Below are 13,903 nucleotides of genomic sequence, written 5' to 3' on the forward strand. Positions count from 1 at the left end.
GTCAACTACTTTAAAACTATAAATGAATTCTAGAATTAATACTTAAAAGAGTTACACCAAAAGGAACTAAATTAGAACTCAATGATAAATAGTACTTATGCTCACAGTACGTTACCGATACAATTAAAATCACTTCTAACAACTGTTAACTTTAGCACACTAATAATTTAAAAAACTTATCAAGGTACCTTCGCACAAGCATCCGGAATCACAAAAGGAATCGTCAAATCCGTTTGATCTGCTTTCTCTGTAGCATAATTAATTAATCATTTTAAAACACATTAATAATAACATTTTTTTATCAATAAAACATAGATCTATTTGCCTATTACCGCAAGCATTCGACCGCAGTCTTCTTCGCTTCCAAGTAAACATTATCTCAAAACCTTCTCGCGCTCTCTTCCGCGTCATCGTCTCCGGAGAAACCAAAACCTTCAAACCTCGACTCGAATTCAACATAAACCTCTTTAAAACCACACAAACAGCAGACGAGACCGTAACCAGTCCATCACTCGTCAACGAGAGAGGCGAATTCGGTACCGAACAAGCGAATTCGACAAATTCCGGAATAAAACCGCAACGAGCTGCGAGTTCAATTGGAGGAACTGGATGGCCTAGGGTTAATAAAACAGCAAACAAGTTCCATGACTTAATTTGTAACTCAGGATCTGTAATTCGAAGATCGGGAAGCTCATCTGAAGCGTGTGATAGCACCAGCTGGTTGTTCATTGAAATTGTTTGAATTTGGTGTGTGTGGAAAATAGGGGTTCGTGGTTTTGAAGAGTGAAGAAGGTGATTCAGATGGAGAAATGGTGGTGGATTTGGGAGTGAATTGGAGTGTGAGTGAGGCGGGAAACTGGGATTGGGGTTAGGGTTTTGATTACTTTGGTTCTCCCGCCCGACTGCTTTTCTTTGCTTTGGATCTTGATTTTTAATTTTACATATTGCTCCCCGTAACTTTCTTTTATTGTTAGTTCACCCTTGTACTTTTAAAGTACGCATATCCGCCTAGGGATGGATGAGCTCGGGATGATACCGGTACCGATTCCGAAACCTATGGGATATATTTATATACTGGAACTTATTCAAATTTACTAAAGTCTAGAACTGACGATTAAATGAATTAAGAGCAACCCTACTGGCTTTCCACATATGGTTGTCAGGTTGGCATTGCCCAACATGATTGTAAGAACGTGCACCGGACGTATCATTTTTCTTCACTCCTCCACATGGGTCCAATAAAGACCACAGATTTCTTTAAAACAAAAACAAGTCACTAGAGGTGCTCTAACTAAACCACTTCTTCTTATAAACCGAAAACCTGGACCAACCAAAATTGATCGGTTGTGGAATCTAAATGCTAAAGCATCTGTTACACGTACTGAACATAACCACAAGAACGTGCTCTTTTTTTCTCTCCTCCACGTTGGTCCCGTAAAGACCACGGATTTCTTTAAAAAAAAAAGCAAACAAACCATTTGAGGTGGTCTAACTGAACCACTTTTCCTTATAACCGAAAACCTTAACCATTCGTAACCAAAATTGATCGGTTGTAAAATCTAAAAGCTAAAACACCGGTTTATACGTACCATAACCTAACCAGCACATGGTAAATCCTAATTTCAGATTAAAATCTTTAACCTAATAATCCTAATTTAAAGATTGAGTATTTAAATATGAACATGATTTTAGTTAACTTTTAAGAAAACTATTGCACTTTACACAACCTATGACTAAAATATTGATAATAGTAGAATAAGGAACAAGGTGAGAATACATAACTTTAGCATAATAGACATATACTTGTTGATAAAAGAACCAACAAAATAAACAAAGTTCAATGTTCAAATGTACAAAGGCAAGGAATAAAACAAACAACACAACACAAAGCCATCATCAGCTTTGGACATAGACAAATTTACTTAACAAAATGAACAAAAGAATCATCGTTAATAGATTTTTATACTTCGAACCGAATTATTCTGCTACCTCAACTGTTGGTACGGGTATGGGTGGTGTTGGTGATGAACCTAGAACCATCTTTATAGCCAACCCCACTATTATCCCAATCACTCCGGCAGCTATTGCAAGTTTCATTGAGAATCCAGAACTGTTGCCGTGGCTCCTTTTCTTTAGCGTATCCTAAGAGTAGATAAAACATAAATGAATGTTTAGTGTTAATGATTTAATAAATTTCCAAAGATCATCAACTCAAGCTGAAGTGATTCTCTTATGTTCTGATATTATAATGGCAACTTGTAAGGAGGGGTGTTCATAAACAGTTGAAACCGATCAGACTGGCCAACCTTAGGCAAGTCATTAGTCAGTTTAGGATTTATACGGTTTGGTTTGTCTGTTTAGCAGGAACCGACCGTGTAAGCAAAACCAGCCGTTTAACCTTTATATTTATTCTTCACTTTTTTGAAAATATGCAGTCATGTATATTCAGAAACCATCTTTATCATTTTATAAATTTTAGAGTAAATTATGCCTTTGGTCCATGTGGTTTGGCCCGTTTAACACCTTCAGTCCGAAAAGGAATCTTTTTTACTATTGACATACGCCCTGAGGTTTAAAATCTATAGTCCTTTCTGTTGGGTTCGTAGGCCTTGTTGGCCCGGTTTATTATATGAAGTCAAAAGAGGAGACGGGTGTGGGCGGTCGGGCCCAAGCCCGGCCCGGTTTAGATTTCTTGCATAATAATTTACTAACCCTAGTTCAGTCTCTATATAAACAACATTATGTACTTGTAATATTTGTCACTCAATAAAGAAATACCTAGTTGCCACCCGTGGACGTAGGTCAGTTTAGACCGAACCACGTTAAATCCTCATGTTCGTTTATTGCTTTCGTGTCGTGTTCGGTTTCGTGTGTGCGTTTAATCCTAACAAGTGGTATCAGAGCTTAGGTTCAGATCACGCGAAGAACACGTTGAACCAGCCGAGTCGCCGCCAAACCTCCCGCCGCCGCCACCCTACTGCGCTAGGGTTCCGCCGCCGCTACGGTTCTCCGATTGTCGTTAGGGTTTACGCCGCCGCTGTTTCGCCGCCACTAAACCCAGCCCGACGATCGCGACTAGGGTTCAGTCCACCGCCCTACACCACCGTAAGCCAACGCTTGTTGTTTTTTGAGTTGCAGAAGATAGGGTTGATCTAGGGTTTCGTTTTTTGGCAGCCGCCAAATTAACCCAGCGGTCACCGGGTTCGTCTTGTTGGTCATCAGTTCGATTAGGGTTTGCCGGCAGTAGCGCCGCCACCCTATTACCGATTTGTTCGATCGTCATTCAAGAAGCATCAACCGCTAAAAGTCGTGTCGAGCAGTCTAGCCGACAGAACTGAGTAACCAGCTGCCGTTACGGGTTTGTGGTCGAAGTATAAGTGTGGTAGCCGAGCAGTGAAGCCGGCCTGATTACCTGTTATCGCTGATCAGCCTAACCGAACCAAGAACAAGTTGAATCAGGATTCTATTTTTCATTGAAGAATCGTTGTCAAGTCAGAAGAAGCGTTAAAGAAACGGAGAACCAGTGCCAACCGCGTTTGTCAGGTTTATCGTTTCAGTTTAAAGTTTCGGTTTCTGATTTTCAGTTCGATATTCCGCTGCGTATAAATAGGTTGATTGTTTAACAGAGTTCAGTAGAACAGTCGTTAAGTTCAGGCTCGTGCCATTGTTGTGTCTGTCTCTGTTTTTATCCAGTTTTTCGTTTTAGTCATTGTCATGGCAGAAGACGGAAAGGTTTCGATACAGAAGTTTGACGGACAGAAGTTCGGTTGGTGGAAGATGCAGATTGAGGCACTACTTTGTCAGAAAGACTTGGATGTAGTGTTTGAGGATGAAAAACCAGAAAAGTTGTCAGAAGCAGATTGGAAGAAGTTAGACAAGAAAGCTAGGGCTTGTATTACTTTGTCGTTGTCGGAAGATGTGGCGTTTAACGTCATGAAAGAAACCACAGCCCGTGGTATGATGGACGCACTATCCAACATGTATGAGAAGCCTTCGGCAGCGAATAAGGTCTATCTTATCAGAGAGCTAGTGACAACTCGAATGAAAGAGGGTGGGTCAGTTACAACTCATATCAATAATCTTAATTCGATCTTGTCCCGCTTAGTGTCAGTTGACATTAAGTTTGATGATGAAGTTCAAGGCCTCTTGTTATTATCCTCTTTGCCCGACAGTTGGTCGCAAACAGTGACTGCAGTTTGTAGTTCGTCTACAAATATTACTTTCGATGGGATTCGAGATCTGATTCTGGGAGAAGATTCAAGACGCAGAAGTTCAGGTGAATCATCAGGCAATATGCTAGTCACAGAAGGTAGAGGTAGGGGAAAACAGCGAGGCAGTGGGAGCAGGAAGAGGAGTCAGTCTAAGACTCGTAAGGATATTGAATGTTGGGGTTGTAAAGAGAAAGGACACTTCAGGAATCAGTGTCCGAATGGTAAGAAAGAGGTGAACGTTACAGAAGACGACACAGATGACGGGGTCAGTAGTGATGAGGCTTTGGTTTGTAGTGTTGAGAGTAGCGTTGATGCTTGGGTGATGGATTCTGGTGCATCGTTTCATGCCACTCACTGTAGTGAAACGATGAAGAATCTTAAATTTGGGGATTTTGGAAAGGTTCGACTAGCGAATGATGATATTTTAGAGGTTACGGGTATGGGAGACGTTGATTTGATAACTTCAGCCGGTACTTCTTGGACTTTGAAAGACGTGAGGGTTATTCCAAGTTTGAAGAAACGTTTGATATCAGTTGGGCAGTTGGATGACCAAGGGCACGATGTTAAGTTCGGGAATGGGCAGTGGAAAGTAGTCAAAGGGAATCTCGTGGTTGCTCGTGGCAAGAAAATGGGTTCGTTGTATATGGTCGATATGTCACCGAAAGGAGTGGATCCAGTTTTGGTGAAAGACAAAGTCCGGTTCACAGAATCTCGTGGGCAGAAGAAGGTTCGTTTTGCAAGTAACAAACCCAGAGCCAAAGTGAAGATTCAGGATGAACGAGCTAGGAAGGTTAAATCAGTTGGGGGACATCGTGACAGTGGGAGCACAGGTCGTGTTTCAGTTACAGTTCCAGGTCGACAGTGGATTAAGAAAACCAGTATTCCAGCTGTAAAAGTCTCTCGAATGAATTACTTGCTGAATATGGAGAGTGTTTGTTCTCAGGTTATCTCAGGATCCGGTAGTTCGTTACAGTGGGAGCCGGTAGGGACAGAGAATGGGTCAGGGGCAGTTTCAGCCGTGACTGACGTGTTGGAGCTCCGGGGAGCTTCAACGGGCCTTCAGGTTAATTGATGAGAAGGCGGTGGCAACTAGAAGAAGTTTAATGTTCAGATTACAGAAGTACAATCAGGAGTGCAGACGAGAGTACTCAAGGCCTCCGAGTGGGAGATTGTTGGGTTCGTAGGCCTTGTTGGCCCGGTTTATTATATGAAGTCAAAAGAGGAGACGGGTGTGGGCGGTCGGGCCCAAGCCCGGCCCGGTTTAGATTTCTTGCATAATAATTTACTAACCCTAGTTCAGTCTCTATATAAACAACATTATGTACTTGTAATATTTGTCACTCAATAAAGAAATACCTAGTTGCCACCCGTGGACGTAGGTCAGTTTAGACCGAACCACGTTAAATCCTCGTGTTCGTTTATTGCTTTCGTGTCGTGTTCGGTTTCGTGTGTGCGTTTAATCCTAACACTTTCAGTCCCTCGTGCTAACCCCATCCAATTTTTATGTTAAATAGAAGGGAAATTTAATCAATTTACACCTAAGCACTATAATTCAGTCATTTCCTGTTAAAAAGAAGGGCAATTTAGTCATTCTATGAAGACTATTTAACTATATTACATACATAGCCCTAAGACTATTAATTGGACTTCATAGTTTGCAAAAGTCAGAGACAATCCTTGGGTATAGAATGACTGAATTGCCCTTCTGTTTATCAGAAAAAAAATGGATGGGGATGGCATCAGGAAGTGATACGATTGAAAATGGTAGAGAGAGAGAGTATAGGAAGAGAAACACAAGAATTAGGTCACCACAACAAAAATCCGTTTATTCCGTTAGGCTCTCTGTTTATACATTCGATCGCTAACTAACCTAACGACCTGATTACAGAATCATACCATCTACAATCAGTCCTCAAACTATCAAACAATGACAATTAGGTCCTTGTACTATTTCATACGTAACAATACTCCCTTTTCCAAAAAGATTTTGACCTCAAAATACAAGTCAACCATCAAATTTGAATTCAGGAAATCTGCACTTTAATTCTTCCAAATCTTCCTAGGTGGCATCAGTCACAGATAAATCTTTCCAACGAACTAAAACTTCCACACCCATTCGATTCTTCTTCTTTCTCACTCGCTTATCTATGACACTAGCGGGTGTATAAAGAAACCTCGGTTGTATCAGAATGGGCATAATTGTTGAAATTGGTCCTTTAGCAAGCTTCAATAAGGAGACATGGAAGGTCGGATGCAACTGTGCTTCAGCAGGTAAGTCCAATCTGTAAGCCACTTTCCCTACTCGTTCTAAAATGAGAAATAGGCCATAGTATTTAGGACTGAGCTTGTTAGACTTAGTTGGTTTTAAGGAATTTTGGCAATATGGATGTAACTTGAGGAAGACCCAATTTCCCACATCAAATTCTCTTTCACTCCTGTTTTTATCTGCCATTTGCTTCATCCTATTTTGAGCCCTATTTAAAGACTGCTTAAGCTCTTTAATTGCAGTTTCCCTTTCACAAAACAACTGATCCACAGCTTCTACCTAGCAGTCCCAATGAATATAAGGAATAAAGATTGGTGGTTTATACCCATAAAGGGCTTGAAAAGGTGTCATCTTGATTGCTGAATGGAAATTGGTGTTGTACCACCATTCAGCAAGAGATACCCATTTGAGCCAAGAAGTATTAGTGCTTAGTGTCATACATCTCAAATAAGATTCGATACACCTGTTTACCACTTCGGTCTGCCCATCAGATTGAGGATGGTAGGCCGTAGACATGGCTAACTGTACACCCTGTAATCTGGTGAATTCTTTCCAAAAATTGCTCAAAAACAAAGGATCTCTGTCAGATACTATGGTTTGAGGCCAACCATGTAACTTGAATACCTGATCCAAGAACACTTGAGCAACTGTTGCAGCTGAATAGGGATGCCCCAATGGAATAAAGTGAGCATATTTAGTGAGCCTGTCTACAATTACAAAAATAGTGTCTTTCCCTTGGACTTTAGGAAACCCTCCCACAAAATCCATTGAAATGTCAGAAAAGACATACTTTGGTATAGGTAATGGCTGCAATAATCCAGGTGATGCCACATTCTCATTTTTCACCCTTTGACAAATTTCACATTGTCTAATTAATTGCCTCACTTGCTTAAGCATACCCTTCCATTTAAACAAATTTTTGAGCCTTTGTACAGTGACATGAATACCCGAATGACCCCCCAAAGCAGAATTGTGACAAAGTAAAATTATATCATTCTGTAAGGTAACATCCTTACCAACTACCAACCTGCTATCTTTCGTGAAAAGGTGGCCATCCCAATTGTAAGAACCAACCTTGGTACCTGCAACTAACTTTTAAATCTTTTCTTGAATTTGTGGGTCAGATTTCCAAGAGTCTTTGATCTTATCCAACAAATTACTATCCAAAGTGGATAATGTCATTTCAAACAAGGTCCCTCCCTGTACCCTTGAAAGAGCATCAGCCACTTTATTCTCGGATCCTTTCTTGTAAACAATCTCATAGTCATATCCCATAAGTTTGGACAGCCACACATGCTGTAGAGGAGTTGTGAGCTTCTGTTCTAGTAGGTACTTAAGGCTTTTTTGATCACTCTTAATGATAAAGTGACCTGAGGACAGGTAGTGGTGCCAATGTTTGACTGCAAAGATAATGGCTAGGAGTTCTTTTTCATAAACAGAGAGGGATTGTTGTCTTGGAGATAAGGCTTTACTAATAAACGCCAAAGGATGTTGATCTTGCATTAAAACTGCACCAATGCCCATAGATGAAGCATCAGTTTCTAAAACAAATGGTTTGGAGAAATTAGGTAAAGCCAAAACCGGAGGTGAACAAACAGCCTGCTTTAATTGATTAAAAGCTAAAGTTGCCTCCATAGACCAGTTGAAAGCATCTTTCTTCAACAAATTAGTAAGAGGCTTAGCTAATATTCCATAAGATCTAATAAACCACCTGTAGTATCCCGATAAACCCAAAAATCCTTAGTTGTTTGATAGTAGTGGGTACAGGCCATTGTTGAATAGCCTCCACCTTCTTAGGATCAGTAGCTACACCCTTACTTGAGATGATGTGACCTAAATATTCCAGAGTGACCTCCGAAGGAACATTTTGAGAGTCTAGCATACAACTGATTCATTCTCAATAACTCCAAGACTTCTCTTAGATGAATCACATGTTGATCCAAACTTTTACTAAAGATCAATATATCAAAGAAAACTAAAACTGATTTCCTTAATAACTCCTTAAAGGTATGGTTCATAAGAGATTGGAATGTAGCTGGGGCATTAGTTAACCCAAAGGGCATTACCAGAAATTCAAAGTGCCCTTCATGAGTTCTGAAGGCAGTCTTATGCACGTCATCAGCAAACATTCTGATCTGATGATACCCAGACCTAAGATCCAGCTTTGAGAAAATTGAAGCACCACCCAGTTCATCTAATAATTCATCAATAAGAGGGATTGGATAACTGTTTTTTATAGTGGCATCATTCAGTTTCCTATAATCTATGCACATCCTCCAACTTCCATCCTTTTTTTTTTACAAGAACAACCGGAGCTGCAAAGGGACTGGAACTTCCCCGAATAACCCCAGTATCCAACAACTCTTTGGTCATTTTCTCAATCACATCTTTTTGAGCTGCCTGGTACCTATAAGGTTTTTGATTGATCACCACATTCTCATCCTTCAATAATACTCTATGATTAAAGGGTCTGGCAGGAGGAAGGGTAGAAGGTGTTCGAAACACATCTTCAAATTCTTTTAACAACAGTGTAACATCTACATGTTCAACCTCCTTTGACACCATGGCTTTGTGCTGAAATTGACCATCCTTGTCTTCCATTTGCAGACTGAACAACTGGGACTGAACTACTTGATCATTAGGTTAAAGCAACTGATTCATAAATTCTGTTGAACATAAGGATAGGGAGTTAGACTTGTTACCCTTCAACTGATACATTTTTTCCCCAACCTTGAATTGCATAGTGAGTTATTGAAAATTCCAAATAATATTGCCCAAAGGAATTAACCATTGAATGCCCAGAACCATATCATAATTTCCCATGGGAAGAACTAAGACATCAGTTTTGAACCACAACCCTTGCATTTGCCATTGAAACTCGGGACACATCTTAACACATTCCAATTGTGTACCATTGGCAACTCCCACTTTCATGCCTTTAATAGTTTTAGTTGGACACCTCAACTTAATCGCCAACTGTTCATCCACAAAATTATGTGTTGAACCAGAATCTATTAAGATCTGTAATGATTTAGTTCCAATATTACCCACAACTTGCATTGTAGAGTAAGAAGGAACTCCATTTAATGCATGGATGGAAATCAAAGGTGCGTCATTAACAATTTGATCAATGACACAAGTATCACTATCTACGATAGGAATAATCTCTTCGTCATCCCCATAGAGTTCGATGACATAAATCTGTTTATTAGTGCATTTATGGGCAGGGGTAAATTTGTCATTGCACCAGAAGCACTCCCCTTTTGATCTCTTAATTTCCATCTCCTTATTTGTTAATCTTCTAGTATTATTATTCTTTTGGGTAGTATTGGGTGTAGGAAGTAATGGTAAATGTGAAGTATGAACAGGTGGTTTGACTGAAGATATGGGTGTAGGGTTAAGTATATTGGTATTATGAGAGTAGTTTCTAGTGAAGTGAGATTTAGGCATATTAGCGATGGCCACATTTTGTTTTTGGCTAACATATAAGCTTGTCTCATGGTTTTTGGATCTAGAACTCTAACAATACCACTGATCTCAGGTTTCAACCCCTTTAGGAAAATACTAATAGCATATTCCTCAGCAATATTGACTCTTAAAAGGTTTTCATCAAAACGATCACAGTAATCTTCTAATGTACCGGTTTGAATTGTAGAAGTTAGAATACCCATACCATCTTGAAATAGGGTTGTTGAGAATCTGTCTATTATGGTTCTTGAATACTCTGACCAACCAACAGTAGCAATTGGTCTCTTAATGAAATTGTTGTGCCATTTCATCGCCTTTCCCTCTAAATTGATTACTGCATACCGAACCTTGTAGTTCTCTGGTGTTTCATCAACATCAAAGAAGTGTTCACATTTAGAAATCCAGTCTTCTACATCTTCAATACCATCAAATTTAGGGAATTCAATCTTCCCCAATCGGAACAATCTTTCAGTTCGAGAATTAGAATTGAATTGAGAAGTATTGTTCAGTTCTGAATTCACACCAGTATTGGTAGAGGAATTACCAATTGCATGATTAATCGTGTCGAGCATCTGTCTGCTTTCAGCAAAAGATTGACGGGATTCTTCAATTGAATGCTCAGTTTTCTCCATGAAAACCCCAAATTTCACTAGCATGTTGGAATGTTCCCGAACAGTTTTATCAATCTCTGCCTGGCTTCTTGTAGTTGTCATAGCAGATTAGAACGAATTTCAACAAGAATTTGGAACGGAAAGGAAGACAGCAGAACTCCGGCGAGAAATTCCGGCAAGAACAGATTCAATTCTGAATGAACTGAAAGGAATCAGAAGAAATTGATCAACAATTGTTCAATTCCGGCTTGAATTGAAACGAATTTGGAAAGGAATTGATAGAAACAATGATCAATTACAAAGATTTGGTGATAAACTGATCAAATTGATAACAATGGCCGAGAATCATAAGCTTTGATACCAATTGATACGATTGAAAATGGTAGAGAGAGAGAGTATAGGAAGAGAAACACAAGAATTAGGTCACCACAACAATAATCCGTTTATTCCGTTAGGCTCTCTGTTTATACATTCGATCGCTAACTAACCTAACGACCTAATTGCAGAATCATACCATCTACAATCAGTCCTCAAACTATCAAACAATGACAATTAGGTCCCTGTACTATTTCATACGTAACAGGAAGACAGGAACTGAAAGGGTTATATAATTTAAACCTTAGGGCATGATATCAAAAGATTCATTGGGTTAAAACCCCCAAGTAAATTGTTTGATACTTCAAAATTGATTCAAATGTAGACTCGTTTTTAAGGATGGTAGAAAGTAACCAACTATTGTGAGGGTAAAAAGTAAATGTACCAGTTCCTGTTGCAGCTGGTTTGTTTCTTTTATAGCTGAATCCCTAGCGGCTTTTGCGGCCTGAACTGCTGGATTCTGTATTCAAAGGAGCAAAAATAACTCAATAATCATAATCTGGTCTGCATATATGTATCTGTGTGATATATACATATATATTGTATGTATATAGATGGTAGTTCAATACAGAACCAATTTGAAGTCAGCAAAGATACAGTCAAATAAAATGAACAATCAAGCGGAACAAAAACTGTTAATGAACTCACAGAGCTTGGATCAGAGTTTTGTTTACTATCGTCTGAATTTCCCGGATTATTGCGAGGAATATAAACAACCTTAAGCTTGCATTCCTCGAGTTGCTTACCAGGTTCCTTGCTAAACTGGATGAAACAAGCAAAATATATTAATAACTCCTAATCGTTATTAATCTTTTTAATGAAACTTAAAGTGACTGAAATATAATATATATTCTACTATTCTTACAGTGCTTTGTGGAAGATTTTCACTATCAGTTTCTGGTGAGACTGAGGTGCATTGTAAGAGAAATTTATCTTTGCATTGCATATCTGGAGGGTACTCAAGTTGAGCTTGAAGGGTAACTAAATATATATGAATAAGTTGAAGTTAGAAGACATGTAGTGAACTTATAAAACATGATGGGAATCGATTATATAACACTTTTGACTATTAGTTTTAGATAATGTACTGATACTCTTAACTGTTTAATTGCTGTTCTTACTCAATATAAAGAAGATCAAGATGTAAACTAGTTTATCTTTTCACTCAAAACTTAGATAGTCTCAATAAGATATAAGCCTGACTCCATAATTTACCTCTTATGATACATGAACCCCGGGGCTGTATAATGCCAGTATTTGGGCGCACAAAGTATTTCTTGGGCGAAGTAGTTTTGACCTAGCATAAAACAAGAAAATGGTACAAAAATTTTGTGTGTGAGTACACCATGAAGAAAGTTATTACACCTAAATATTTAAGAATTGAAAAGCATACCTTAAAGGCAACATTCTTGTCTGTGGAGTTAGAAAGTTTTAAATCACAGAGGCTCGGTTTCTCCAGTTCAACTGTTGAAATATGAGAAAAATAAATGATAAGAAAGATATGTAACTAATGACTAAAATTACTGTTTGCTTAATCTCTAGCATGTTAAAGCCACGCCATTAAAAATTCAGATAATGTAGATAACTCAGTTGAAAAAAAGGAACTTAACATGTAAACTTTGCTACCAAACAGAATATGACCAAATGACCAATTAAGCCTCATGTTAACCTCAAACATGCATTACATTGGTCCTTGTATCATGCACTCAACCTAAAACTGTAATTAAAAGTTAAATCATATATTGCAATTAGCTTTTATTAAGTTTCCTCTATTCACGAGACGAGTATATGATTGACGATTATGAACAAAATGTCACGATGCAGCTTTCACCCCTCATTATTACCACCGCAACATGAAAGTATCATGACATTTCCACATAATATCCTCTATATTTGGGGAAAATGTTGTTATTAATATTATATCTAATCTCCTAATTCATATTCATTTGCATAAATTTTACAACAGATCATTCATCAGAAATAGATCTCCAAATAATTCAACATAATGCAATAATATATCACTCATTCTTTCCTACAATATACAAAACAAATAACAGAAACTAAAAGTTTATGAATAACATAAATTATATAAAAAATCACGCTTACATGGAAACCTGAGCTCTTCGGGATCAACGGAGACTAATTTGTTGCCGCTAGCCATTAATAATAATAAATAAAGCAAACGATTAAAGTCTAATAATAATAATGATGATTAACAATAATAATAATAATAATAATAATAATAATAATGTAATCTATCATCCGTGAAATGAAAACGGAAGGTATCAGTTTAGAACATGAATTGAAATATGGAAAATGTAAAGAAAAGAGTGGGCTAGATCCGAGAAAGAAAGGAATTGAAATTGAAATATTTAGGGTCGTGGAATTAGCTGTTATGATGTAAAGACAACGCGATAAATGAGGATCAAAATGAGGATTCAATTTGGTACCAACACGTGGCGTGGTGGTTGATTGTGGTGGTGGAGAAAACAGAGCACAACCGTCGGAATTGGAATCCAGTGTGTGTACGTATGACAAAGGTGTTCATTGTTGTGGGATCGGAAGGTACGAATTGAAGGCAGTTATTTACACCAACAGTCCCTGGAGTATAACTCTGGTGTCTTTAGACTTTCACTTTATTTGTTTATGCCCTCTACGTTTTGAATACTTCAATTTAAAATGATGGATATTTTAGGATCAAGTTCCATTTGTGATAAAAAAAAAATGATAACGGGTTTCATGTTGGGTCAGGGGTTTCTTACATGTGGCGGGTTTTTCCCTAAGAATAGAATGAAGATGATCGGGTGTGTAAGTGTCATCAGCGATTCAAATGGTAGTTCGAAAAAGTTAGGTATATTAAAGTAAGTGGTACTTTACATCATTTACTGTAACTATTAAAGTAAATTGTAGTCCCAGTCATTAATCTTTAATAACTTTCACAAAACCTTTTACAACGAAGGGGTTTGCAACAA

At 38.3% G+C, this 13,903-nt stretch overlaps 1 protein-coding gene across 1 annotated transcript; it reads right to left on the reverse strand.

Annotated features, from left to right (window-relative positions):
* Positions 1 to 1,734: 1,734 nt before the first annotated feature.
* On the reverse strand, positions 1,735 to 13,157 carry LOC143569750 (vesicle-associated protein 2-1-like). The gene is made up of 7 exons (XM_077055584.1): positions 13,038 to 13,157; positions 12,325 to 12,395; positions 12,147 to 12,228; positions 11,797 to 11,912; positions 11,580 to 11,693; positions 11,317 to 11,391; positions 1,735 to 2,142 (listed from the first exon to the last, which is right to left on the reverse strand). The coding sequence occupies exons 1-7, from the start codon at positions 13,090 to 13,092 to the stop codon at positions 1,978 to 1,980; spliced, it is 678 nt and encodes a 225-aa protein (XP_076911699.1). The 5' UTR covers positions 13,093 to 13,157; the 3' UTR covers positions 1,735 to 1,977.
* Positions 13,158 to 13,903: the final 746 nt, after the last annotated feature.

This window comes from Bidens hawaiensis, unplaced genomic scaffold (assembly GCF_021521415.1).
Source record: "Bidens hawaiensis isolate Kalapana, Puna unplaced genomic scaffold, B.hawaiensis_p1.1 tig00024643_1, whole genome shotgun sequence".
In the NCBI taxonomy this organism is placed as follows: domain Eukaryota; kingdom Viridiplantae; phylum Streptophyta; class Magnoliopsida; order Asterales; family Asteraceae; genus Bidens; species Bidens hawaiensis.